The sequence below is a fragment of the Dermacentor albipictus genome, chromosome 1, assembly GCF_038994185.2.
Source record: "Dermacentor albipictus isolate Rhodes 1998 colony chromosome 1, USDA_Dalb.pri_finalv2, whole genome shotgun sequence".
In the NCBI taxonomy this organism is placed as follows: domain Eukaryota; kingdom Metazoa; phylum Arthropoda; class Arachnida; order Ixodida; family Ixodidae; genus Dermacentor; species Dermacentor albipictus.
In genome coordinates this window covers 338,149,874-338,176,991 of record NC_091821.1, presented here as the reverse complement: position 1 = coordinate 338,176,991, position 27,118 = coordinate 338,149,874, and the positions used below count along the sequence as shown (strand labels likewise).

The 27,118-nt window shown below is 43.3% G+C and overlaps 1 protein-coding gene across 3 annotated transcripts in view; it reads left to right on the top strand.

Moving 5' to 3' along the window:
• The first annotated feature begins 4,505 nt into the window (after positions 1-4,505).
• Positions 4,506-27,118, top strand: part of LOC135900289 (gamma-tubulin complex component 3 homolog) — a 58,708-nt gene continuing 36,095 nt past the window's right edge. Inside the window, exons 1-11 of one of the 3 annotated variants that reach the window (XM_065429787.1) lie at positions 4,506-4,779; positions 4,856-4,901; positions 5,681-5,742; positions 5,811-5,878; positions 6,806-6,904; positions 9,108-9,234; positions 10,422-10,481; positions 11,854-11,981; positions 17,190-17,378; positions 21,275-21,389; positions 23,158-23,252. In XM_065429787.1, coding sequence (XP_065285859.1) covers positions 4,695-4,779; positions 4,856-4,901; positions 5,681-5,742; positions 5,811-5,878; positions 6,806-6,904; positions 9,108-9,234; positions 10,422-10,481; positions 11,854-11,981; positions 17,190-17,378; positions 21,275-21,389; positions 23,158-23,252 — 1,074 coding nt within the window. In that variant the 5' untranslated portion in view covers positions 4,506-4,694. The remainder of the gene's footprint in view (positions 4,780-4,855; positions 4,902-5,680; positions 5,743-5,810; positions 5,879-6,805; positions 6,905-9,107; positions 9,235-10,421; positions 10,482-11,853; positions 11,982-17,189; positions 17,379-21,274; positions 21,390-23,157; positions 23,253-27,118) is intronic. The other 2 variants (XM_065429919.1, XM_065429843.1) reach the window with 2 other exon arrangements.

Here is a 27,118-nt window from a genome sequence, read left to right as displayed (position 1 = left end):
TTGTGTGTTTTGTTTACACTTTCCTTGCAGTTATGTACAATTTTGTTTCTTTGTCAATCTATACTTTAATATTTCAATGACCATTTTGATCTCAAAGCACTACATTTTGTCATAATTTGTTATAAGATATTATTGATTCAAATTCAAGTCTAAAATCATGGTAACAAAATGAAGATTTTTCCAATTTATTTGACCTTAACTGTATCACTTTATCTTGCACAAATCCTTCACAACATTGTCTCACCTTGCTTAATGCTCGTTATTCTCCTATTGCAATTTTGAGACATGTTTTTTAACTGTCTACTGCTTGCAACAAAATATGCCATAATCCTTGCCGAGTCGTTTCAGGTCACTTCAGAATTCACTGAAGAATTATTTGAAGACTCTGTGTTCATTTTGTTAGCCTGGTGCATCATTAGTGCAGTCGGCTTCATTGAATGCAACAGTTTTCTGATCTGTTAATACTAATAATGGTTGCAGAATGCTTCAAACTAAAAATTATTCCAGAGCTGTGCATCAGTCACTGTATCAGCGCAAGTATGAAGTATGAAACCTGGTATGAGCAATGTGGGGGCAGTATAGATTAAAAAATACCATGAATGCACCATGTGTGATGCAGCTACTTTAATGCAGATTTGCCAGAAATATATACTGGTTGCACAAAAGTTTTGTATGCAAATGCACTTGCCTCTGCATATCTCTCATTTTGTCTTCGTGCAGTAGTGCTAAGAAATGCACAAAAGTCTCATTTGTTCTACAGCTACCTGCTTCTCCTGGGGTGAGGTGTGCATATGATGGCAGCTTTATAAAATTTTATTGGTGTGTGCGGAGGGAGGGGAGAGAAGGGGGCATGTAACCAAGCAAATAATGATGCTAGATGTTCTATAGAACTGTATAGGCAAACAAAAAAAAACCTTATTTTGAACTTGTGAGAACAAATGGAACAGTGGTAAGCACAGTGCATCATAAAAGGTTCAAATAAACAGCACAGGCTGTAAGCACGTGCATGCTTGTTGAGCAAATGGTGTGTATTATGAACTCGTGTTTTATATAAATTAGATTCCTAGGCAAACGCATGATATTTCGAAACCTTCGCCACTTCTTGCAGTGCAAGAAAAGCACTTAGGTAGGTTCAAAAGGGGTGCTGAGACACCGTGAGTGTATCTGACTGGCTCGTGGCTTAGAGGATTCTTGTGTAGCTCTGAAGTTTCTCCTGGAATTATCCAGGAAAGCTGGGTCTTGCACTACTTGCAGACCCTGCTCCTCGCAACATGCCTTTCGAGAGCACCAAATTCCCCTTCCCTTCCTCACATTAGCCCAGAGGCCCATCCAAAACTTTTATTCAGGTAATGCATTAAAGATGTTCTGGAATACTTGAAAAGTGTAGAATGCGTTTTTCTATATGTGTGTAGCCCTCACGGCCTTCCCCTCCTTTATGTAGCTCCTAACATGTTATGCCACGTAATCATACATAGAATAAGAAACCGAACCAGCTGAGCACTACACCTCTGTGCTCACACGGAGTAATGCCCACCATATGCTCCACCCTCTCCAAGCATTTCTATCGGCATGACTTCTATATCGTGTGGCCACCATCCTCGGAGGCCATAGTACATTGTAGCAAAGCATCGCAGAACTGCACGATGCAAGGTTCATAGCTTTATCTGCCATATAAGTGCAGTGAACATTCGCTTACTGCTTTAATAAGCCTGGTGTCATGCATATACAAGCAAATATGAACCAATCTCACTTGACAACCACAAACATGCTGTTGCTATGCTGGTGTAATCAAGAGCGCAAACCAAGGGAAGCGAATGCTTCTGCTGTCTTTCCCTTCAACGCATCTGTGATACTTGAGATTATGCAACCACCAGGCACTAGGCGCGGGAGGACTGTGCACATGCAGCCACCAGCCATCTTGTCTCACCCAGCGTTTGCCCCTGCTCGAGATGACCTCCAAGCACGGTTTAGGACATGCTGTTTAGGTGTCTACAGCGCGCCTTGCAGGAAGGGCTGATGATGTCCCCTACTTGAAAACAGCACCACAAGACGACTCTCCCATCATAGGTCTGTCACCTGAGAGGCAGCAGTGCCTTTCTATGGGAAATGTCTGCTGAGCCAGCATAGTTTTCTGTGCTCTCTTGTTTTGTACTATGAATAATAGGACGTGACTGTGTTCCTTTGTAAGACCTTTGTCTATGTGCATGGTTTTGTGTGAAGTCACAGAAAGGACTATTTTAGGAGTTGCTAAACTTTTGGCAGGCTATTCAAGTTTATCCTTTGCGTAACCATTAGCCCTGCCACTGACAAGATGATAAACATTTGCGCCAGTCCTGTGCGCATTAAGCATGTGGACGATACGTGCCAGTTGCATGGCGATGAGACCATTTCCTCTAGTTCTACTTTTCAGCACTATGTAGCGACGATTTTTCACCGGATGACTCTGCGACCATTGGTTTGTTTAAGGGCAGCGTGAAGGGTCATTATCTGGATGCGCCCGCGATGGCAATTATTGCAACATGTCCACATAACACCTCAAGAAGAGTATCTATATAGTAATAATAATAATAATAATACTTTATTCGCACGTGGAGGGGGCATGTTCAGGCATGCAGGATCGGAGAAAGCAGAACTGCCCATACTGGATTGCTTTGTGGGCCCAACTTGGAACCTGTGGGGGTAGCACTAAATGTGCAGGGGAGGTATTCTGTAAGAATCCACCTAGTGGACATGTCCATTTCCTCTGCTGTTGAAGTTCCGATTGGCTGGGCTGAGCTGTGCACCCGTAGCAGCGAGGTGCCACAGCCAGTGAGCACTTCAACGACAGACAAAATGGACACGTCCGCTAGGTGGACTCTTACAGAATACCTGCCCAGAGGAGGAGCGAGGTGGATCGTCACAGCAATAGCTGTGCAGCCTTCATTATAGGCCCAAAGTCTTCGAGTTTGGGAGGGAATGTCCTGTTAATAGTTGGTGCATGGAAGCCATCGCCACAACGTAACAACACGCGGCATCCAAGAGGAACCATGCCTCTCCGTTCGATAAAGAAGGGCCTTAAGGCAATTTCTGCGACGGTTCAGCCGTGGTGTGCGCGCGCTAATGCCTGATTGTCAAGAGCAAGAAGTCTGCAAAGAAGGGGGACGTTAGAAGCCTGAACTTGAGATAGAAGAGGTTGCCAGGAAGCAAATCGATCTACTGCATCAGTCGAGATGTGTGTAGCAGTGGTGTCGGTTCCTTGGTGTGCTGCAGCTATAGAAAATATAGGCAGCTCAACACTACACTAGCAAGGCGACCCTGAAGCATCACATATTTGGGTAGCCAGATGGGGGAGCAATATTCAAGGATGGGCAGCACCAGGACAGTGTGCAGCAGCTGGAAAACAGTGGGCGGCATGCCGACATTACTGTGCTTAACAAATGCAAGTATTCGGTAGGACCTGGCCATAGTGCGGTGTACCTGGATGAGAAAGGACAGTCGTGAATCTAGCTCGACACCAAGCCTTACACCGTGCCTTCAAAGCAGGGCGCGGCGTCCGCGGCTAGGTTGGATGAGCAGACGTGCACTCACCTGCTCCCGGCTCTTCCCCCCCCCCCCCCCCCCCCCCAAACACAATTGGTGCGCTCTTGATCACAGTACCGCGCGCACCCTTCCTCACCTCCCCTCTCTCTTGTGCACGTTAGTAGACAAGCGCACATCAAGCCACAATTTCTATAAGATTATGCAGAGCATCACGGCGATGCCGACGGCGAAAATTAGTGTGTGGTGTCCATGTAATTGCTGTGGCAAGAAAAATTTACAGGAATGAGCTTGAGCAAAATTGTGGGCTACTATTTGCCTGCTCAGACGCTCATGACGTTATCGCCTAGCGACTGAGCATGCTCAGTTACCACGCGAAGACCTTTAAAGTCCTTTCTTTTTTTTCTTTAAATGAGGGTTCGGTACCACGAAATTCTAGAAAATATAGTCACAGAATAAAGAACCAACTGAGGAGTTTCGCAGCTAATAGGTAATGTAACAGTCAGTTGCAGTTTCGTTTCTACTGTGTACCGAAACTGCAGCTGTAGTGTGTAAATGCTTACGCCTCTCTCAAGATTGTCAAAATTTTTTTAGGGTTTAGAGGTCTAGAACTTTCATTTAAAGTGAAAAAAATTGTTGTAAGTATTGTGTCAGGTGTACTGACAAACGTAGAAAGAGGCAACGACGCAATTCAAAATTAATGTTGCATCTGAGGCCGTCGCAAAAGCATTGCAGACGCTGCACCGCGCGTTACGATGGCCTCGCGCAACAGTCCCGAGGGGAAGTGTGCTAGCCCCCCGGATAGAAACGTCCAATTCATGCCCCAGCGAAGGCTCTTACCATGGGCTCCCACCGAAAAACAGAATCCCAAAGGCTATGCTTTTGTTACTACATAACACTATGATTTTGCTATCGATGCTCACTAAAGCACGTCGTACGTCATGAACGCCATGTATTGTGCGCCAACGTTTTATAAGCCAATAGTCCACACTTCAGCCATTCGGATCCAAATTGTCAGTCGTTCCATGGCTGCGCGCGAATGCCGTAAAATCGTAGGTAAAATGTAGGAAATGTTTTACGGTTTACGCGGTGTTTAAAACTGCCAGCGGGCACAATAACTCTGACATGGCAAGACGTTTCCAGTTTTACCGTTGGCGGCCTAGCGCTTGACAGAGCTGATGGAAATGAATTTACTCGGTGGAGAGCTAGAAATTGCGAAGCTGTGGCACAGTTTGTGTGTGCAGCTGACTGGACTTCCTGAAGGTATTCTCCTTGGCGAAAAAAAAAAAAAAAACGATTCGCCGTGCATTTGCAATCACCTAAAATTTTCTTCTTTCAGATTCGGTCCACAGTTTCTACGAGGGTACACTAGCGGCTCTTGGATGGTAAATACTGTCTCCTGTTACTTTCGTTGTCTCAGAAGCTGGTAAAATGTTTGGTCGACGCTTCTAAACTGCTTTCTTCCACTTGGAACCACCAAGGACTGAGATTAAACAAAACTTGGTGGCCCTCTTCAGAACTAGGTTTGATAGAGATCGGCAGCTGCAGTGTTTTGCTCTATTGTGGTTATGCAATTGTCATTATTTGCTAACTGACGTACGAGAATCCCTGCGACATAAACGCTGTGCAGTGATTGGCGAATTGCTACCAAACTTCTTGCCGCTCATGTTCTGGTAATTGGTTGTGCTACGCCAAAGGACTAAACACTTCAACTACGTTATGGACAATGAGTGACCTAGTGCGTTCGGATCTCTAAAATAGTCGCGTGTAGATAGCTGACTTGTCGTAAATTCTGGTTGAACTCGAATAGGGATGAATTTATGCATAATGACGATTATTTTGCGACCTTGAAGCCACCTTCTTGGAGATGTGTGTTCGTGTAGGGAAGGCACTGAGATCGTTGCGTACATACTGCATTTGAACCACAGGCAACTAGAGCAGAGTTCAAGTAAAACTTTTGCTTGGGCTAATTGGTTCGTGCTTGTATGTGTAAAGAGCAGGCCCTGTCATTTGTGTTCTTCTTCTGTCCTGATCTTTGCGCCCTGCTCTTTACATAGAGCATAGTGTTGTCTGTGCCAATGAGAAGTGCAGTGCCTCATTCAAACATTTAGTAGCTGACAGGATTGAGGTAAAATATCAACAGTTGTATTTGCATTCGTTGCAGCGCATTTGAAAGCTTCCAAGAGGAAGATGAGACGAAAGTGGCAGAGCAGATCGTCCAGTCTTGTAAGTGCAGTCCTGCTGAATCGTGGCTACTACTGCGTGCATTTCCGATAATGGCTATTGTTTTTCAGTTATAAGAAAACACAAGGAGAAAGAAGCAGTCCGGTTCTCTGACCTGTACCGAAGGCTTCGATCTCCGGTGAGTTACCCTTCGTTCAATTGATGCCTGTTTCACCTTCCTCTCTGTAACACTTGCTCTTTCCTGTACCCCTTTTTCTCTTTTGTAATGTTCGGAATATGCATTTCTTGCCATTGCTTGCTTTTCTGTCAGTCTGTAAAGCACAGCGCATATTTCAGTTTTGTAAACTTTGACAGGTCTGCAGGAGTCTAACCTTGAACAGGTTCCTGTTGTTTTGTAGTATTGCCCCTTCAGACACTGTCGGTGCAACGCTACACGCCAAGACTGCATCAAAAGCAAAATGCTGATGAAAATGCTGATACTTAAAGGGACACTAAAGTGAAAAGTGATTTCTTCTGCATCAGTAAATCACCGTTCTACAACACCAAAAACACCACTCTTACAACGATAAGACGTTTGGTAAGCCAGAAAAAGCGCAAGAACGAAATACGGGTGGCGACGCCTACTTAAGTTCACGCACCTGGGGGCTGTGACGTCATGGATTTTGATGGCATCTTCTAGGGCTTACTAATTATATATAGCGGTACAGATTGAGTACATTGTGTTCTAAAGGAACCAAATATTAAACATGCCAAGTTTCGGGAACCTTTATTCAGCCAATGCGGCCCAAATGCGAAAACAAACTTTGGAATCCCTGACGTCACGCTGACGTACCGGCGCTGGCATTTCGGCGCGAAATTCAAATACTGATACTTTGACCTTCATTTTCTCGTCTAATATTCAAACTATTTTCTTGAAATGACTGCCTGCAGGGCTCTCAAACAATGCTTTGTTAGTCTAAACTGATTTATTGTTTCCCTTTAGTGTCCCTTTAAAATGTGTTGCTAGGCACTGCACAAAAGTGCTTGGCTGTCATATGGATAGGATGGAATACGATATCAGAAATATGAATTCATGCTGAATATCTTTTTGTGACTCCTTATGCAGGCACTAGATGGAGTGCTGTCCAGACGACTATCTCTGCTCAAGCTTCTCCTTACCCTGCAGGATGTTGGGGAACACCAAGGGACAACACGACCAACCTTGGTGGGTTTGCTTTGCATTTTGAGACATGCTGCACTTGAGCTTTCTTTTATGCCTGTTTCACATGGAGTGATTTTGCACTGTGATATTCACACATGTGGACTTTCCATAATTCTGTTTCACATGTACCATTCGCAGCCACTTCGATTTTTGCACTTGCGAGCGCCTAGTGGAAGACTGAATTTTTATTGGCATAGGCTTGTTCAGTCCAAACAAGGTGAAACTTATACTCTTAAAACTTTTTCGTGTTTGCCTGCCATGGTGGCGTAGTGGCTTCAGCGTTGTGCTGCTAAGCCCAAGGGCAAGGTATCAAATCCCGGTCACAGCAGCTGCATTTTGATAGGGGTGAAATGCAAAAATGTCCGTGTATCGCACATTGGGTGCATATTAGAAAACCCCAGGTGGTCAAAATTGATCCCAAGTCCCCCACTAAGGTGTGCCTCATAGTAATATCAAGGTTTTTGTGCATAAAACCCTAGAATTAATTAACTTTTTCATGTTTGAACTCATTACTCTACTACATCCTCTCCCGCCTCCAAATAAAAAATAATAATAATAAAAAAAAGCTGGCAGGTCATTATGGCATGTCTAGTGATCGTGTTGTTATTGGTACCTAGTCTACGCTGTATGAATGATTTTACAGAAAAATTCATCACTGAAACCAAAAAAACATCATGCACGAAGTGGCATGTTTACCACACCTGTAAAATTGCAAGTTTGAAATCACACTACGTGAGACAGGCAATACTCTCAGCAGGCAGCCTCTTGTTAATGTCTTGTGGCAATGGCTCAATGACTGCCGTGTTCTGCTGAGCAGAAGTTCAAATCTCAGTCAGACAGACTTCACTCTAATGAGGTCAGGTGTGAAAATTCCTGTCAACAAAGGTCCCAAACGTGCCAAAGGGCTGGTTTAGGCCAGGTTAATCAGTGATCTCTTTTATGAAATACTTCGAAGTCTGGCTATGTCTTAGTGATCAATCAGATCATCAGGCAAAAGAAACCTCATTACAAAGCACAGTTAGGTAAAGCGTTGCATTTGGATCTGTTGGAATGCATTGAACTGCTTTCACAACTCTGCAATCGCTTGCCATCACAACATACCAAGCTTCTTGCTGTTGCAAACATATGTACTATCATTTGACTCTGCTTCTAATGAAAATTTTGTTGACTGAGCTTGCGAATTACCTTTTTGAAAAGTTTCCTGTAAAAGTACTTTGTGAGCTGTTGGCTGATTGACCTTTTTAAGGGAAGGGGGTGCTCTGCTTGTTAGACACTTTTCATTGAACTGAACTAGTTGCAGCAGAATGTGCCAATAGATGCCAATCTGCATGAAAACTTTGTTGATCCAATTGTGGTGTGCATATATTGCCTCAGGAGCGTAATTCATGTCTTTTTGTATGTGTCGTTACGGGCAAATGCCCGGCTACACCAAGCTCTTTACGTTGAGCACTAGCGGCTGTGCAAATCCACGTTAATGCTGACAGTCGTGCGCCACAACCATGAGCAAATGCAGAACATGACAAAACACAGAAGTTGGACAAAGTAAATTCATTCGTTTTCTGTGGAGCACTAATTAAGGCTGGTTCAAGTAATGACAGAGTGAGGCTATCATAATTGCATTAGCATGAAAGAGACATCAACCCAAGTTCCTTCCATTCTTGTAGGCCTTGCGGAAAATTGCACACATAAGACATTCTTTGCCATGATATTGGCTTGGGCTTTATGACCTAAAACTTGACTTGATGTAATACTTTAAAGCCCAAATTTTTATTTGATAAACTGCCAAAGGTTTCTCAAATTCCTTCCAACTTCTCCAAGAGTTTGCACGTAGCATGCTTATTGTAAAAATATTGAATGTGCACGCTCTGTTATCTGTACTCAGTGAAAACATTGAATAACAAACAAACCCCGTTTTGAAATAGGCAGTTTTGCTGACAATACATAAATGTCTTTAATAAAATTATCTCAATGCATGCCAGCAAAACAAATGTACATACTGCAAAATAATATGCATGTGCACCCAAACTCAGCAGTAGGGAGTGGAATGAGCGGAGTTGTGTCACTTGTTCATAGCGATTGAAGCAGTTGACAGTATCGGTACAAATTGGTAGACCAAGCCAGCTTGGGCTTGGCGATTAAAGGTTTCATATGAAAGCACAATCTATTCGTCCATGTTGAAGCTTGATGATAACCTTCACTTCTCTAGGGAACTTACCATCTGAGACCTGTCCAGTCCCAGCCTACACCACGCCCCGAGTTCTGGCCTCCTGACGTGGGTCGTGCAGCAGCTGAGGTGACCCAGGAGCTTTCAGCATCAGCAGGCCGCACCCAAGGCATGTGGCCCTGCCTTTGTTCTCAGTGGGTTGACTGTCACTGTGCCCTGTGAACACTTGCATCATTCAAGGCGCTCATTCTTGAGGTCTTTGAATGCCAAGACTATCTAGTGTTCAACAGCGAAACTTTGTTTGGCTTAGCTAGGGCAGAAGTACCTGTACTGGGCATTTTTTCAACCTTCTTAGGTTCTGTGAGCTGTATGGATAATATGTGGGCCCCTTTCCACATGACGTTTTTGTCATTGCAATGCCGATGATCAGTTACTTGTCTTATACTGGTAGAGACTGGAAGCTAAACATCCTGCTTCCTTTTTCTTTTTTCTTGTATAATAAAGACAACTTTTAGAAGGCGTGTGACTAGCTGTTTTGTTACCACCGGTAAATGCCCATTCCTAGATTGCCCAATTTTTTTTCTTCTTTTTTGCTTTTTTGTCGTCAGAGAGAAAGATTTAGCATGTAATGCAGCATTATAAGGCATAGAAAATGTTAGTGTATTGAAATACATAACATGCAAAAGCACCATTAGCTAATTAAGGAAGTGTTTTCAAGCCAACATTTTTTTCAGCCACTTAAAGAAAGGTAATAAGATATGAAAAGTAAATTTTAAGATGTTGTACAAAAATTTCGCAGATAAATGGTCCTGAGAGCAGTTCTCTAAAAATGTTGTCCAGCAGATAGGTGTTCTTTGCATGTAAAACACAAAAAAAGAGTCTTTCCAATGCGTGTGCCATGCAGTGAAGCAGTTCCTCTGCTTCGTGAGATAGACTGTTCATTACTGGCAACAAATGTTCGATTTTAATGCCGTAGTGTTAAGTGCCTCGTGTCGCAGAAAATCCAGTGTTGGCGAAGTTGTCTGTGAGTGAAAATTTCTGCATATATTAGGTGTATGTATATGCCACACCTTCCTATATGACATGCGGTATATGCGGGTCACTTTGCCACACCATTCTATCATTGAAGTTGCTTATACCTTCCTTACATTCTTGACAAAGTTGTTCCTCGGAATTTTGAAAATGACAGCCCACAAACAAATGTCGTGAAACGAACCACCGACAGCGCATACATGTTTATGTTAAATCTTCTTAGACTTTATATTAAATGTGTAAAACAAGAACAAAAACCCGAAAATGATGTAATTTTTTTTTTTGCCGCGGCTGTGCACTACCTCTGGGATCGACCCATGCAAGAGGCCGCGCTTCTGCCAGCGAACTCTCCTTCGTGCATAGTGTTCGCCGCCAGCGTTCCCGGTAAACATTGTGGTTACATAAGCTGCAGTTGCTGGGATGCGGGAGAAGCAGACGGGGATCTTTGAATGCAATTGCATTCCACTTTTAAAGGCAAAGCTTAAGCGTCCTCCAATAGTGCAGCTTGTAGTTTCACCTCTTACTGCATCTTCTTGGGTTGGTGTTGAAGGTCTGATACTGGTGTTTGAGTAGGAAGGCCCTTGTGGCCTTCGCTGTCAAGCCCCAGTAGCTGCTGGATGAGCTTAACCCCTTAACCACCACGAGAAATTTTTAAATATTTATGAGAAGTGCAGATTTCTTTTACTTACATTTACTTTGCCATTAATGTCTAAAAAATGCGACACCAGGAATGTCTATAGCAAATCCTTTTACTGTTCTTTAAAAAATTAGCAAGTGACATTGTGAATTATTTGTGTCAAAATTTCATAGCAGAACCTTTGTCATAAAAAGTTCACTCATCGTCAGCAGTTAAGGCGTTAATTCGTAGCAGCAACTGGTTGGGTTTTTCACTTCTAGGAAATTGAAACTTTTCTAAACATTGTAATAGTGCCCAGTTCTACATGTCGGACTTGCAGCAGACCTTTTGAAGTCTACTTGAGAGGAATAAAACCATATGGAGTCGAAACCTAAGCTTATCAGCAGAGAGCTGCTGACAATTTCTTTAAATTACAAACCCTTCAGTACTTTAAGGCAGTCAATCTGACAATGTATCATTGTTTTCCAACTTGTTGCTTGTGCTCTGATCACAAAAGTTTGATATTGCTGTGCCACAATCACGAGTTGCACACATTTTTCTTTTCTTTTTTGGAAATGGCAAAGGCCAAATTTCTGCCACAACGCCATGCCTCAGTTTACCAAAAGTTCTGTCAATAATTTCAGTTTTGTTGTAGAAACAATGCCAAAACTGATTCCGAAAGCTTTTTTGTTGGGGGGGGGGGGGGGGGAGGAGGCTACTTACTGGGCAGCACTATGTATCTGAGAAATGGTTTCAGCATGCTTAATTCAGCAATGGAAATAGTCAATCACAGGTGATCAATTTGAATAGGTGACAACAGAGTGTGTGCATTTTCATTGAGTGGATGGTGCCTCTATTTTTTTCTTCATGCATATACAGTCAAAAACTTTCTAGGTGGTCTGCCTAGCTGAAAAGAAAATGCTGCAGTTCCCTCTCCCTATCTCTCTCTCTTTTTACAGTAATGTTTATCTGAGGATTGCTTAGCTTATAGCGCATAGCCAAATAAAGAAATATAAAGAAAACAAGCATTTGGTGATCCCTGAAGGCCTGTTGGTTTTTTACATGTACGTAAGAAGTTGGATCATGTCTTGCCCCCCCCCCCCACACACACACACACACCCCACCCCCCCTCTGGTGCAGTGATTGGAACGACCAGTCATGTTGGGCAGAAGGTTCTGCGGGATGTGCTGTTCTGTCTGCAGGGTGTCTCCAGCAGCTTGGTGCAGTTTCATGACTTGCCACTGGGTAGTTTCACTGTTGACCCTGAGGTAAGTCATGGCTCTCCATACCTTCAGCAGCAATGTTAGCTCTGAAAGTGGCTTTACTGTTGGGTGCGCTATACGTAGTTATTGACTGAGAAGCTAGTCATTCGCTACTTGCCATCGAGGCCACTACTGGCATTTACTGGTTTACCGTCGTGATTTTTTGCAGCAATAGGAAGTGTCAACAGACATTCCTAGGGAATGAGGTGGCTGGATAAAGATAAAGTGCTATAGCTCAGAACTGCATTTTTACATTCTTTTCTTGGCTTTTGGGCTTGGATAATGTATAGATCTTCTTCAGGCATGTGTGGATACTCTGCCCTGCGTTGACGACGGGGACCTTCTCCCCGTTCTTCCATTCCAGGAATCTATCCTCAATGCAAGAAGCTGCGTGCTCTTCAAGTGATCTGCCAAGCTTTCATGTTCCCTTCTTCCAGCATTCCCAACGGGGATGACTGGATTTCCGCAATATCATATAGACTCATGTAAGGGCTGCACCCTTGTAGGGGCTGCACCCCCAACTTCACAGCGCAAAATTTGGACAAAATATTCCAGCAAAGATGCAATCGCGTTTGGCACCCCGATGCCATGCCTGCGTCAGCGAATTTTTCACGCATACTTGCGAGTGCCGCTATTAAATGGCGAGAGCTGTGCCTTGACCTCTGGTGCAATGGTACATTTGGGGTCTGCACAATTTTGACCTGAAGGTTCGGTTCCGTGTAAGGGCTGCATCTTGTCAAAACCGAGAAAAAAAAATGTGCGGCCCTCACATACGAGTCTATACAATAATCACAGGATTTTCGTTTGTCCCCCTTGTCATCATTGGAGACTCTGCAGTTCTCGGCGGTATGACCTGAGAGTGAGCACAAGAAACAACATTTGTCTTGTTGGGTTCTCATTTCGCATGGTGATGGAGTGTCGCCTATCTGGCTAGCCTGGTTTGCAAGCGTTTTGGACTTCTCCATCATAGAAGCGCACTCCGAAAAGTTGTGCCACCCATGCACCTCTGTATATTGTTCAGCCCTTGCCACCATGTCTGCGACTGAAGCATCAGTGTTTTCTCCAATGAACAGGTCGAGGGTTGTAGCCCAAGTATTTAGAAATTGTTCATTCAAGATTAGCTTGAGGAGAGCCTCGTAATTATTTCTTGCGCCCGACAATTTGATCCACTACTCGAGAAAGTTTCGGGGGCGCATGAGAAATTGCGAATGTGTCTCATTGTTACTTGGTGTAGCTTTTAAGAATTTCCAACAAAAGCCTCCTTGCTAAGGTAGAAAGAAGCGAATCATAAGAGCCTTGTGCAACTTGTAGTCTATGCAATCTGAGGCCACCATTCGGCTGAAAACATTCAGCACCTTGCCACTCAGGCAGAAGCTAAGAGCTGTCGCCCAGTCTTCGTGGAGCCACTTTTGTCTTCAATGCACTCAAATTGTCTGCAATGCACTCAAATTGTCTAAGATAAGCATCCAGGTTATCACGCTCCTCATCAAAGGGTGGCATGAACTTGTGGCTTACGCAATCTGGTGTTCCGAAACCTACCCTCTGGTCCGACTGCAGAGCGGCCTGCTGTAACACCAAAAGTTTTTTCCTTTTCCTTAAACTCTTCCCATCTCCTGCATTCTAATATTTGATTGTTCTCTAAGTTGTTCCATCTCGTACTGAGCGCGTTGTTGAAACTGTACGCGCTCGGCATTGTGCTCCTCTTTTCGTTTGTTCCTTCCCCTATCAACCAAGCCCTAAAGCTAATTTCCTGCAAAACCCAATGTTTTGCGCTGCTCCATGAGCTTCTCAAAAGTCGTTTTGTCCATTGTTACAAAACTCTGCACAGCTAAAAGAAGTACCTAGGCTGCTACACACTGAGTGCTTAAAGAGTTCCGTCAATCCTCGCTGACACCACCACACGGCTGACCACTCCTGTCGTGGATGCCAGTTATGTCACATGCTTGGTAAGGCCACTCAGTGTCCTATGACAGTGTCTCTGCAATGACTTGCAGGCTTCCACTTTATGTTTCCGTCTGCGACACCCTAAAAGGCCCCCAAGTCGTGAACCATGATTTTTTTTTTTTTTTTCAGTTCGACAATCGACTCACACGTGGTGCATGGCGATGTCATGGAGGAATGACAAACTCAAAAAGGACACTGATATTTGTGTATTTGAGAACAGCAAAAGCATTTAATTAAAATAACAGTGCAAGGTCATAAAACAAAGAAAGAGATTGGAATGCGCGACACAAAAAACAAAATAACACAAGAGCTTAGAAATAAACTGTGCACGAGAGAAAAAAAAGCATAACAGAAAAAAGATGAAATATTTTACGAGATGGAAGACAGCAAATTATGTGTATGAGAAAGAAAAAAAAAACATGGCCTTATAGATGTCTAAGAATGGGTTACCTGCGCCAGATGGGGAAGCCGGACTAGGCCCTATGTATAGTGCGACGCAGTGCACACTATTCTGGTAGAAATTATACATGAAAAACAGGAGGGAAAAAAGGATTCTATACGAACCAACTAATTGTCCATCTGCTGGTTCTTGCATACAGGAGCCGACTCAACATTGAAGGTGGACTGGTGACTTGGGTCGATGACGATAAGCCTATGAAATGGTTGTGAAATGTGAAAACACCCATGTACTTAGATTTAGGTGCACGTTAAAGAATTCCAGGTGGTTGAAATTATTCCAGAGTACCCCTCTATAGCATGCTTTATAATCAGATTGTGGTTTTGGCACCTAAAACCCCATAATTTAATTTTTCATTTAATTTTAAGAAAAGGGCGATGCCTCAATAGTGCCAGTGTTGCATAGGCCGGTGTGGAGTGGCAGGAAAGGATACAAAGGGACATATATGGCAAAGAAATGCAGCAAAAGTAGGGCAAGTTCTTGACCGAAACATCTCCCTTGTAGAACAGATGGGATGGAGGGCACGTAGGGACACAAGCTGTTTCTGACAGAGAACAATAAATATATAGCTTTTGATCTGTAAAGGTAACAAGAAAAATAAAGCATGAAAGCATCCCTTCTGATTTAACCTGTCAAGACTACGCCCGCAAATCATTGCCTTGCTTTTTCCCCCAATTTTGAGCAAGCAAGAGCCACTGCCATTCGGCTCGTCATCGCTTTGAAACTGGAACATGGAAGCAAAGGGAAGCAACCAAATGAAACCTGAATGGAGTGACGATCTTTGCAGAAGCAGTAAGATAATGTTGCATTCAACTGGCAACTAGAGTGCTCTCGTGGGGTGGTTTACATTTATTTGGCTGGTCAAAAGTGAGCACTTTGAACACATTGGCCTTGTTCAATCAGTGCGCTGCACTCCATCTCAGAGTAGTCGGAGGCGCTCTTGCCTTTGAGCAAGCAAGGTAGTGCAGCCGAGGTACAACAGAATCTTGATCACGTGGCTCCTCCAATTTATCTGGGAGAAGCTGAACGTTTGCAGGGGCAGGCATTTCCTGGCTCTAACCTCAAGAGGGCTCCAAATCGTTGCAGTCTGAGTTTGAAGTGGGATAGAAACCAGCAAAATGTACCATTATTACAAAATGTGCTGAAATGAAACCATGGATTTAACATATCAGCTCTACGTGCAATGTTGTCCACTTGGCAGTATTGCCCAGATTTTTTGCGTACTTACCCACCGCCATGGCTTAGTGGCTGTGCATTGTGCTGTTTCATGCGATTATTGGTTGTCCCTATCACATCGTAAAATAGGTGTAACATAAAAATACCCATATGTTGACATTTCACAAAAGGTGTTAGAAATTTGTTGGAGCCTTCCATGAGGACATTGTCTCATAGTCTTGGTGTAGCTTTGAGACGTAAAGCCTCATAATTCAGTTCTTCATTTATGTCGCTGCAAAACAGCACTGAAAGCTTCAGACATGTGTAGGGTTGTACAGTAATGGTGCCAAACCTCATGACTTCGCAGCAAAACCAGAGTGGTGGCTAAATGATAGTGTCTCTCTCGTATGCGGGAGGTACTAGGTTTGAATCCTGGTACCACTGGAAACCCACCATTTCTTTTTTCTAATGTGTATAGACATACCACGACCTTGCACTCGGTTGCTTATATGCGTTTTTATCTTGAAAGGGGGCCCTATAGAGATTTATGAGGGCCTCTGTGTGCCCCTTCTCCCACCACAGCTTCAGTGAAGTAGTTGAGCATCAATTCGAGTCGAGTGAGAGGCAGACGAGCGCTGCCGCCGAGCACCAACCGGTAAAACGGGTACAAGCGCGCTCCCAGCCAGGTGCTCGGCAACTACGGGAGTTCCAGACACTTAGAAGGGCACTGCTTATTCGGAAGTTGCCTGCATGAGGCCACCAGTCTCCTTTTTTTCAAGTTGTTGGTTGTTCCGTTTTTCTTGCTTCTTGCACAGCAAACATAACGGTCTGTATGAACCTCTCACAAGCAGCACAACCCAGGAAAGCTGGATATCTGGTTTTGGGGGGTGGTTTGCACCCATCCTATAATCTGGTGGTTGTCCGGCTGTGGGTATTGAACCACGCACCTCTTAAAGCCAAGCGGAGCGTTCTACTCACTGGGCCACAACTGTGGCTTCTGTATCGAACCTTACTACTGAGCAGCACCTACAAAAACAAAGAAAGCTTTCAACCATGTAAAATTGGTTGATGTTTTTTTTAATTCTAAACAAGCATTCTGGGCTATAGGGTCATCATAATTGAAGGTTCTGTATGAATTTTTGATGACCTGGCGTTTTTTACTATGCACCCAAGTCATTGTACATGGTCTAAAGCGTAATGCAGTAGCTGTGATCAAGAGTCAAAACCTCAACTGAATCCTCAGTAGTGGAACACCACAGCCACTGAGCCATTGTGGGGACTCCTCAATTATATAGCCATGCTTTAGATAAAACACTTAGTCATTACAGAAGAGCAGGCACTCACGCTTTCCATTTTTGCACCTTTGAATCTATCCGCACATGTAGCAAAGCTAAAAAATTTGTGTTTTTCTTTTATCTGTGTGCTCTCTTGGAGCCCCAAATGAGAGTCAAATTTAAGCAATCCTTCCTTTCCCCTACTGCCACCCATTTCTTTTGTGTGCAAGTCCGAAAGGGTTGGTTTGCAATTAACAGAATACTCAGCATCAGCACGGTTCTTTAAGTTGACGAGTGTGGATGATACCAGCATAAGTTTTTTTACCCTTTGCCAGAACCTCCCATTGGACACACACTTAAAGTATGCTGGTGAATGTTGCGCAGTGTCAGCTCTCTGGTCCAAAGCGGCAGATCGTGCGGAATCTGGCTGTGCTCGGGCGGCTGCGCATCCTGGTGGATGGCTTCTGCCGACCAGAGACGATGCGACGTGGGCTTCTGTGTGAGGCCTTTGTGGGAGCCTTGCAGGCTGAGATGGCGGAATACTACCGGATACTCGCACTGCTCGACGCTCAGGTGCCACTTTACTGTGCTAAGCTTCAGAAGTGAACATTGTTTTGCATTGTTGGCCACAATAAATTTTTTTGGCCCTTGATGTATCTGTAGCCCTGCAACACAAAACAAGATACAGTAGAACCTCGTTCATACGATCCTGTTTCATGTGATTTCCCAGCGCCTGCGTTCGCGATTGAGAAGACTAAAAATGACCCAATACAGTTACTCTCCTTTTATACCAGTTCATACATTCCTGGACAGCACCATCTTTTGGCACTAGTGTTCAGTACATCGCCAAACTGCAATCACATATGTTTTCTGGCCGCTAGTTCTCATGTAAACAAGAAAAGGCGAGAGTTGCTCGCAATCGAAAACAGTAGCTGCTCGCGACAGCAGCTTCCCCGCTGTACTGACGAGCCTGTCTCACGAGAAAACGTCCGCACACACTTGCTTTCTTATTCCAGTATCAGCAAATATCTTTCCTATTGCGATAAGTGTCTTCACCTATGTCTTCCACAGTGCATGTGTCGTAGTGCCGTTGGAAGCGTACTGCCCCTTTTAAAAGGCGACAACCCAAACGCGCTGCCATTTCATGTTGCAGGCGGCGAGAAGTGAGCATTATGTTTTGCTCAGGTTGCATCGTAGGCATTGTATTCCGGTGTTGCCCACAAGCTCGGATTTCGCTTTTGTTTTGCAACGGAAAATGACAATGTGTGATTGAATGACAATGGTCGCTCAGGCACATTAGCTCCATCGCACATCAGTGTCTCGTGCTGCAACGATTCGTTATGATTCGTGCCGAGTGGGCACGTCAAAACTTTTCGCCGAAAGGCCATGGCCCACTTGAAGAAGCTGCAGACCCAGGCTGGACTTGAAGAACGCAAACGTAAGCTTGCCAAAGCCGGAAAAACCTTGGGCTGCTCGACTCCCACGAGCTCGGTGTGCGTTAGAGCTGGCATCTTGTGCTGCAACGATTCGTGCAATGCTTTACGTTACTTTGATGTCAACTATATTAAGTCTGCCAATTTTTTAAGTGACTTCAGATAGTACGCTTTCCTGGTTAGTATGTTTTTTTCTCACATTGTTGCTCGTTTTCTTTTTCTCCAAAATGTATGAACGAAGTTCTACTGTACTTTGCATAGTCTCCGTAGTTGCTTCAAGTAGCTACATGGAAGTTGTCTAAATGTTTCTTCAACCGTTATGACAGTCATTTGGAATTAAAGTGGACTCTCTTTAAATGGAACTACAAGGGACCAGGGAAATTGGTTCCGTTTGTCAGGAGTTCCATTTACTGAAAGGCAAAGCTGAATATAATTGCATGAATACAAAAGCAACCAACCATGTGGATGGGTTTTCGTTTAAGAGGCAGTTTTGTTAAGTGATTTCTGTTTATCGAGATTCCACTGTAACAGTAGCAATAAAGAATTCCAGTGTGGTCATATTTCTCTTTAACCTAACATCACTGTCACTTCGAAGCTTGGCTCTGTTTTCGACATTTTGAGCACTATCTTTGTAGTAAAAGAAATCCTAAGGAAGTACCAGTTGTTGACTCCAAGACAGTGGCATCCAGAAAGTGATTTCAGAGGAAACATAATTAGGAGTATTTAATAAGCAGCATGAACACATTACAGAGATCTATAAGGGCACTGTCTACTGTCTATACAACATATGTACCAGTTAGGTAAAGTACTGTAAAACCTCGTTATTTGAACTGCCGTTAATTCAGAGAATCAGATAATTCACTCATCCTCTGGTCCCGGCAGACATGTGCAATATTTAATGACATCAAACGTTTATTAATTCAGACGTATTTGGCTGCACACCAGTTAATTCGGGCAAACCTAAGAGTGTAGCGAGCGTGGTGTACCGCAAATGCATGACCTAAATAAGTAGAGGCGGAGCCAGCATCCAACCTAAACGAAGCGGTGGAAGGGTGTTGGCTACGTGCCTTCAGAACTGCGCAGTCAGCAATCATGATTGTGGCGTCAATAGCGGCCACAGTTCCGTCCGTAGCAGATGCAAAAAACAGTAGTTTCGTTTTTACTCGATGCACGTTGGCTGCATGTCTTCAGAATTGTGTGGTCGCCGTCCATCTGCGGTTTGCATCGATAGCGACTGCTGTTTCGTTCACGGTGGTTGTGGCGAGCAATAGTTTCTTTTGACTCAGTGCAATGCGCAGGCGATACCGTGGCCCACACGCTGGCATCAAATCCGACAGCTGCATCGTAATGTTAGATGGACAGTCTGTTGCCAACCAGCTCACTGGTAAAAAAATAATCAGGATGTGCATGCGGTAGCGAAAAGCATGACTTGGATGAAGACGCAATCTTTGCGTCATGGCTGCAATGTGAAAGAAGCCGTGAGGCATTCGTCGCTGCAACCGCTAATCAGTTGTGAGATGACGAGAATTGCAGCTTCTGAATGCTTTTGTGCAAAGTAGAAACAGGATTTGCTGAATCATTTGATAAATAAAATCGAGTTAATGTATTAAGCATTTGTTTATTGTTCTCTTGGTACCCTTGATAATTCAACTTTCACTTAATTCGTAGATTTTTTCAGCCCCATGAAATCCAATTAAATCCGAGTAACCAGGGTGTTACTGTATACCACAAGCTATGCACACAGTGTTACCACAGACTATGCACACAGTGTGCCTCATAGTGATGAGCACCTAAAGGCAGGCTTCCTAACTGAAAAAGAAAGCATACCACATACATTCGAGCCATGTATAATGGCATCACAGCAACGAGGTTATAATAGGGACAAGTCGAAGCAACATTTCATTCATTCCCCCCCCCCCCAAATGAAATAAAATAAATTAAAAAATGAAAAATAAAGATGTAGTTTCGCCAGGAAGGCGGAGCATTGATGGCAACAGCATGGAGACAACTACATAAAGTAAGGTTCCTAGTTTTGTCAGTGTCTCGGGCACTCAGGCAAAGATCACTCGATCACCATGAATGCTTCTCATCGTGCCTCAGAAACTTGAGATTATGTGGCTGCCAACACTAGACACGCAGAAACAAAATGCGCACGAGGCTACCAATCACCTCGGCTCGGCCTTTGCACTTGCCGAAGATTACCCCAAGATACTGTGCAGGGCCTGCCTAGGGGAAGATGCACATGCTATGGGGAGAGAAGGCAGATAGGTGCACGTTTCTGCACCCCCCCCCCCCCCCCTCTAGCGCGTGCTTGATCAGATTGCCACACGTTCATTCCCTCCCCATCCTTCTCGCGTTGAAGGAATTGTCAGCTCTCATTCTTCTCCGACTGCTCCGAGCTGCTGTGCACCCCACAGCCTTCACAAGTTGTTGTGCAACAGCTGTCACAGCAGTGTTTCCTGCGTACTGTGTCCCGGCGCATACGCTTCAACGACCTTTTTGCCACTCAAACTTTTCGTGTTGAAGGCTGCTTGCAAATAAGTTTGTCCTCGGTCGACATTTTACAGTTTCTTTTGCTAGATTCACCAGCCATACAGGCTCCATGTATGTGTTTGAAATGGCCGAAAACTGTTAAATTAGAACTGTCACGAAATTATTGTATTAAATTGGGAAGGAAAATACAGGATTTTCAATGGAACTAAAATCAGGAAGTAAAAATAGTTTGTTACATTGCAAATTTTGTTAAATTGAAGTTTGACTGTAAAACTCTGGAACATTTATTCATCTTTTATGTGAAAAAAGTAACTGCTGTAATCAAGTGGACATACATTTCTGTCTGTAAGCATTTGTGTCATATCTGAGCGATAATCACGATGGCAAAATACTAACTGCATTTTGCCTTTAACAGTGGACCGTACTGTACCTAGTGTCCAGTAGCAAAGACCATTTTCATTCTGCATTGACTGCATTGCTTCTAACTCTTGGCCATTGTTACTCAGATAATTACTAAACTGAACCTTTTTTTCTGAAACACAGCTGAACCCCTCTGAAGGAAACACCGGCGCTTTGACATTGCCTCGAGTGGTAATATGGATGAGCAAGTCCATGACCAGATATCGTTTCCTGGGTGACCTCGTGCAATTGTGTGCAGGTAAGAATCAAAAGCATTCTAGCAGTGGGTGCACTCTGGTCAGTACTAACCTGCAAGGCCAAAACTTGAATTGTGATGAATCAACTCGAGAGGTAGCTAAGAACTGTGTAGGAAGCAGCGGATTGTAAAATGGTGTGCATGAAATTGAGAGAGGGAGACAGCAGTGTGCCTTAGAGACGAATCGCAGGAGGCCGATATACTAGTTGAGATTAAGCAGAAGAAAAGCAGTTTGGCAGTTCATGCAGTGCATAGAACAGATGACAGGTGACCTATTTGAATAACTGAATGGGAGCTAAGGCAATAGAAACATTGTAATGGGTAGTAGAGGATTTGATAGAGCAACAAGATTACCGTATAGATTCGTATAAGGGCCACATTTTATTTTTTCACAATTTTGATGAAGTGCAGCCCTTGCACAGGACCGAACCTTCTGGTCAAAATTGTGCACACCCCTGATCCCTGGATGTACCATTGCATCAGAGGTCAACGCACAGCTCTCTCCATCTAGTAGCAGCGTGCGGAAGTAAGCAGCCTGTGAAAATTTGCCCATGCACGTGTGCGACATCAGGGCACCAAATGTGATTGCTTCTCCATTGGAAATTTCTTTTTTCCAAATTTTAAGCTGCTAAGTTGGGGGGTGGCCCTCACATGAGTGCAGCTCTTACATGAGTCTATACGGTAGGTAATTTGCAGGCATAGGTGAGGTTTGCAGGCATAGGGTGAGGGTGTGGTTGATCGTAGAGAGGTCATCGTCCTGCTGTGGGGCTGTATGAGCTCATGATGAGGATACATTCCAAGGATTATGGCTGGTCAGAAAAGTAAATATTGAAAAAGAAATAAACCTTTTTCTTTAAAAAAGAAAAAGTACAAATGCCAGTAAAAATGTATCCCAGAGTTGTATTTCAGAGTTTTAGTTGTTGGCCCCAGATTAATTTTAATGATTTGACTATAGTTGTTCGTAGTCTATGTAGATGCATGCTGTGCCTTATAAAGTATGAAAACCAAGAAAATAATATATGTTGTAAATAAAGATCTACACATTTTCTGACTTCAACCACTCATTCTGGAAAACAGAGTTCTTTGAACAGGTCCTCTATCACATTTTCATCAGAATCCAAGAAGAAATAAGAAACATGATTTTAAACATCACATCCTCTTTTAACCACGTGAGGTTCTTCTGTCTGCACTTAAATTTAACTACATGAGCATTTTTGCAATATGCTCTCATCATGATGCTGCTGCCCTAGCTAAGGCAGCAGCAGTAGCTACGGCAGCAGCCTTATGCTCATCAGAACACCATAGCCACAAAGCTGCCAGGTATTTATTTCTTTCTGCCAAAATCAAGTACTACTACTACTACTACTACTACTACTACTACTACTACTACTACTACTACTACTGCTGCTGCTACTACTACTACTACTACTACTACTACTACTACTACTACTACTACTACTACTACTACTACTACTACTACTACTAATACTACTACTACTACTACTACTACTACTACAAGAAAGAAAAACCTTGGTATGTCAGAGGCATGACAACATAGATACTGTAATATTGTAATGCACCGAGAACAACTGAGTAGAATGAGGCAAGGATGACAGTTTCTCTGTCATTATTGTGTGGTGTGTCCTATCATGGTTCAGTTTTACTCAGTTGTACTCGGCACATTACAAGACAAATGAGCACCACCTAGCCCACTTTCATGCTTTACTCAGTATAGGCCAGTAATACAAGTGCCTCCACTTTTTGTGTCCAGAGCTCAAGGGTGGCGAATTAGCCAGCCGACTCCACGGATGTCTAGCCAATGGGGATCCTGAAGTTAGCGCTCTTGCACGCAGACTCCTTATTGCGGTGAGTGGTAGCACTTTTTCTTTAATGTAGTCACGTTTTCGAGATGTGACCATGATAGCTGTGAGTGACAGTGGGAGGTATATCTTTACAGCTTGGAGCAAAATGACCAGGTGAATTTAGTTCAGCAAGTAGATGACTGCATAAAAAATTATGCAGATCCAACGTACATCCTGAAATCTATCTGAAGAAAATCTTTTGCAAAGCATTTAAAAGAAATACTACAAATTTTGCCATTTCATTCCTGTGTCTTTGGTGCAAGGGAAGCTGGTGCATGCGCATGTGCTCTTGGGCACCTATGCTCGGCAATGTGACACACGCAACGGTCATTTTAAAGAGCTAGTTGGCATTGGCACGATAGAAGTATACGTGCTATTGTCGCATAATAGTTAAAGCATAGGGCACATAATTAGTCTTTCTTTTTTTTTCTTTTCTTTTTTTTAAGTGTGGGCTATTTGGCAAGACAGCAGCAGCACCCAACAGCCTTGGTCAAGAAAGACTGAGAGTGTTTGCAAAGCTTTGCTTTAAAACAAATCAGAGTTCTCCCAATGGTGGGCTGTGGGGAAATGCTGCCCATTCTTCCGCTTTGCCAATCACTGCTATGGTTGACCGCCGAACTGCTTTAAAGGGGGACTCGGCAATTAAAATGATAAATAAATCTGAAGTAGAGGTTGAGAAAATCATGTGTCTCTAGTTGACTATCAACAAAAATTAAGTAGAAAATTAGGCTGTGAGGGGCACCATCACACAACGTTTCACCCAGCTTTTCGTTAACGCAATGCTGTCATTGTTGTACTACTGTAAAGAGCAGAACGGAGCTTCAGATACCCAGAGCACCGTATTTCATTGTGCAAAGCTAAAAAGCAGAAGAAGCAAGCGAAAAGGGGAAGAACTGGCTTCGTGATTCACTGCTGCTTTCTGTACGTGAAGAAGCGCTCCCACTGGCTAATGCAGCCGACATGCATTTGGACAGTGACGAGCTGTGCATTTTTTTATTCCGGTGACGTTTGACAATTGTAGTGGGCTGTATTGCAAGCTCATGTTCATTTCGATAATGCATCCAAAATTTAAAATAGTTTAATGTTCCATTTAAAATGGCTTAATAATCGCAACCAAAAAAACAAAGGTGAAAAACAATTTATTTGGATGTTCCCATATTTATCGTATTGACGAATCTTGATGCCATTGGAATTATTGGCTTGACCTTGAAACTGGGGCTCCTTGCTTGATTTAAGACAAGTGTTAGTGCCTCTTTTCGCTTGTTTTACTAGTGGTGTTGCAGGTGTTGCACCTCAATGGAGCACAAGATGAGACCAACAGAGAACTGTTGGCATTTGTTGGCATCTAATGAAAAATTGAGATAATTTTAGCTTGTCACTTACTGTTCATTCTGCCGAGTCTACCATATACACACAGCTTCCCAGCAGAAATTCTATTTGTGCTTGTGCACAATGCTCATGCCGATTGAGCTGAGTGTGATGGTTCATCAACTCGACTTCATTGTTTTTGCAACCAAACGTATTGTGTGTAGCTTGTGTATCTAAAGGCCCTCTAACCTGCTTGCAGGTGCACTGATATTGCCTCGAGTGTTCATATACTGTATTTACATGATTGTAAGTTGAATGAAAGTCAGCCCCTCTCCCCCCATACCACGTGTTTCAGTGGGAAATAAGGGACATACCCGTGGGTGCATGCCATAATGAAAATTTATTAGTAGCTGTCATGGTCTCTGGATTACTTGTATGCACTTGTGCCATCATCCTCACTAATGCTGCCATTTTCATCGCTGCTACGGTCCCACAGCACGTCATCGTCCACTGAAATTCCATATTTTGCAAACAACTGCATCATGACATAAAAACTGTTACAGCGCAAACACATGCAAGCACAAAGTATGAAGGACAGGACACAAGCGCTTGTGTCCTGTCCTTCATACTTTGTGGTTGCATGTGTTTGCGCTGTAACAGTTTTTATGTCAAGTATGCACCAACTCGCCCAGAAAGAAGTTTTAATGAACTGCATCATGACATCTTGTGGAACAACTGCCCTTGCCGAGTGCTCCCAACCACACATATCTCTTAGGGAGGCTCTTTTGACACGTCTAGTTGACTAAAGTTTGCGGTCTTCTGTCGCCAGCCACTCCCTGTACTCGCGGGGGAGCAGATCCTTAAAAAGGTTGTTCACGCCAACATTGACATCAAGTAGCTACTGCTGCCTCGTCAAGTCGCCGGGAATCACAAGTATATCTGTAAGTTCTTTCGGCAGGTGTGCTTGGCCTTGAGGTGGCCTCGAAAGGAGTGCAACACGAGGAGGTTGGGAACATTACTTTTGAAGGACGCCCCCGGCATCAGGAGCCACATATGGCTATGCCATTCGATCACCATGTCATCCGTCATACAGCCCTTCTTGTTGACTCTCACAACTACACCTTTGGGAAAAAGTTCTAATGGCATTGTCTTTCGCTTGAAGACAATCTACGGGTGGAGCTTGGTACCATCTGCTAAGCATGAGAGCATGTCAGTAAACTGAAGCTTTTCATTTCGGTTTGTGAGGTGTTTCACCTCTCCAGCTCTCTTCACACTCACTGTCGTATTGCTTGTCATGTCGAAATAGATGGGAGTCTGATCGGCATTGCCGATCTGGTCGAACAAGTATTCCCGTCAGTGGCGTAGCCAGAAATTTTGTTCGGGGGGGGCTACGCCACTGGCCCAATATATATATATATATATATATATATATATATATATATATATATATATATATATATATATATATATATATATATATATAATGTGTGTGTGTGTGTGTGTGTGTGTGTGCGTGTGTGTAGCTGCACGTTGCAGCTCAGCCTCCTCCTTAAGAGGAGGCTTTAGCTCGGGTGCTCCTATTTAAGTACATGTAGAAGGGGAATTCGTTTTTCCCTGCAACCACTTCACCAAATTTGAGGAGGTTTGTTGCATTTAAAAGAAAAGGTTTATTTCTAGAGACTAATGGCTTCGAATTTTTCATTTAGGTGGTCAATTATTTATTAAAAATTGGCCAAAATTGAAAATTTTCAGAAAACGAGACTATCAAGTTTAAAACTCCGTGACTCAACAATGAAAAATGATATCACAATTCTGTGGATTGCATCTAATTGTACATCTACAGCGGACAAAATAGATATGTTACACATGAATCTCAAAAAAATTTAGTATTGTGGAAATACGGCTTTTGCAGAACCCTTGTACACAACGTAACCAATTCACGTAAGATACAAATTGACACAGCAAACTTGTCCGCTTTGACTGTTATAATAAATGCCATTTACAGAACCACAATATCTGTTCTTCATGCATAGCTATTAGTTTGTAAACGTCGTGCTTCTATTTTTTTAAGCTTTCGAATTTTCCAAAATTTTTTAAACAAAATGCAGGCCCTAAATCGAAGTTCTGTTTCCAACAGACACTAGGATTTAACTTTCTCTCTCAAATGCAACCAATTTCAATAAAAGCGATCAGCAGGATTATCTCAGAAAAGCGTTTCTGCGTTTTACAAGTATTTGAATATATAAGCCGCGTCGGATTGGGCCCGAGCTAAAGCTTCCTCTTAAACAATTTATCGAGGGATCAAATACATGAATAATAACTGCATTGTCATTGCCAAAGATGCTGCAAACGAATTCTTGAATGTTACGCACTGTAAATACAAGTAAAATATGTATTTTTTCATAAAATATTGTACTCGTATGTGCCAAAAATTGTGCCCAACATAACTGACGTCAATTCTTCCATGTTTTTTTGTCTATTAATTAAGTAAAGAAAATACCACACGAACTTTAGAACTATATCAGTTCGAAACCAGGAAAGCAGTGCATGTCACTGATATGA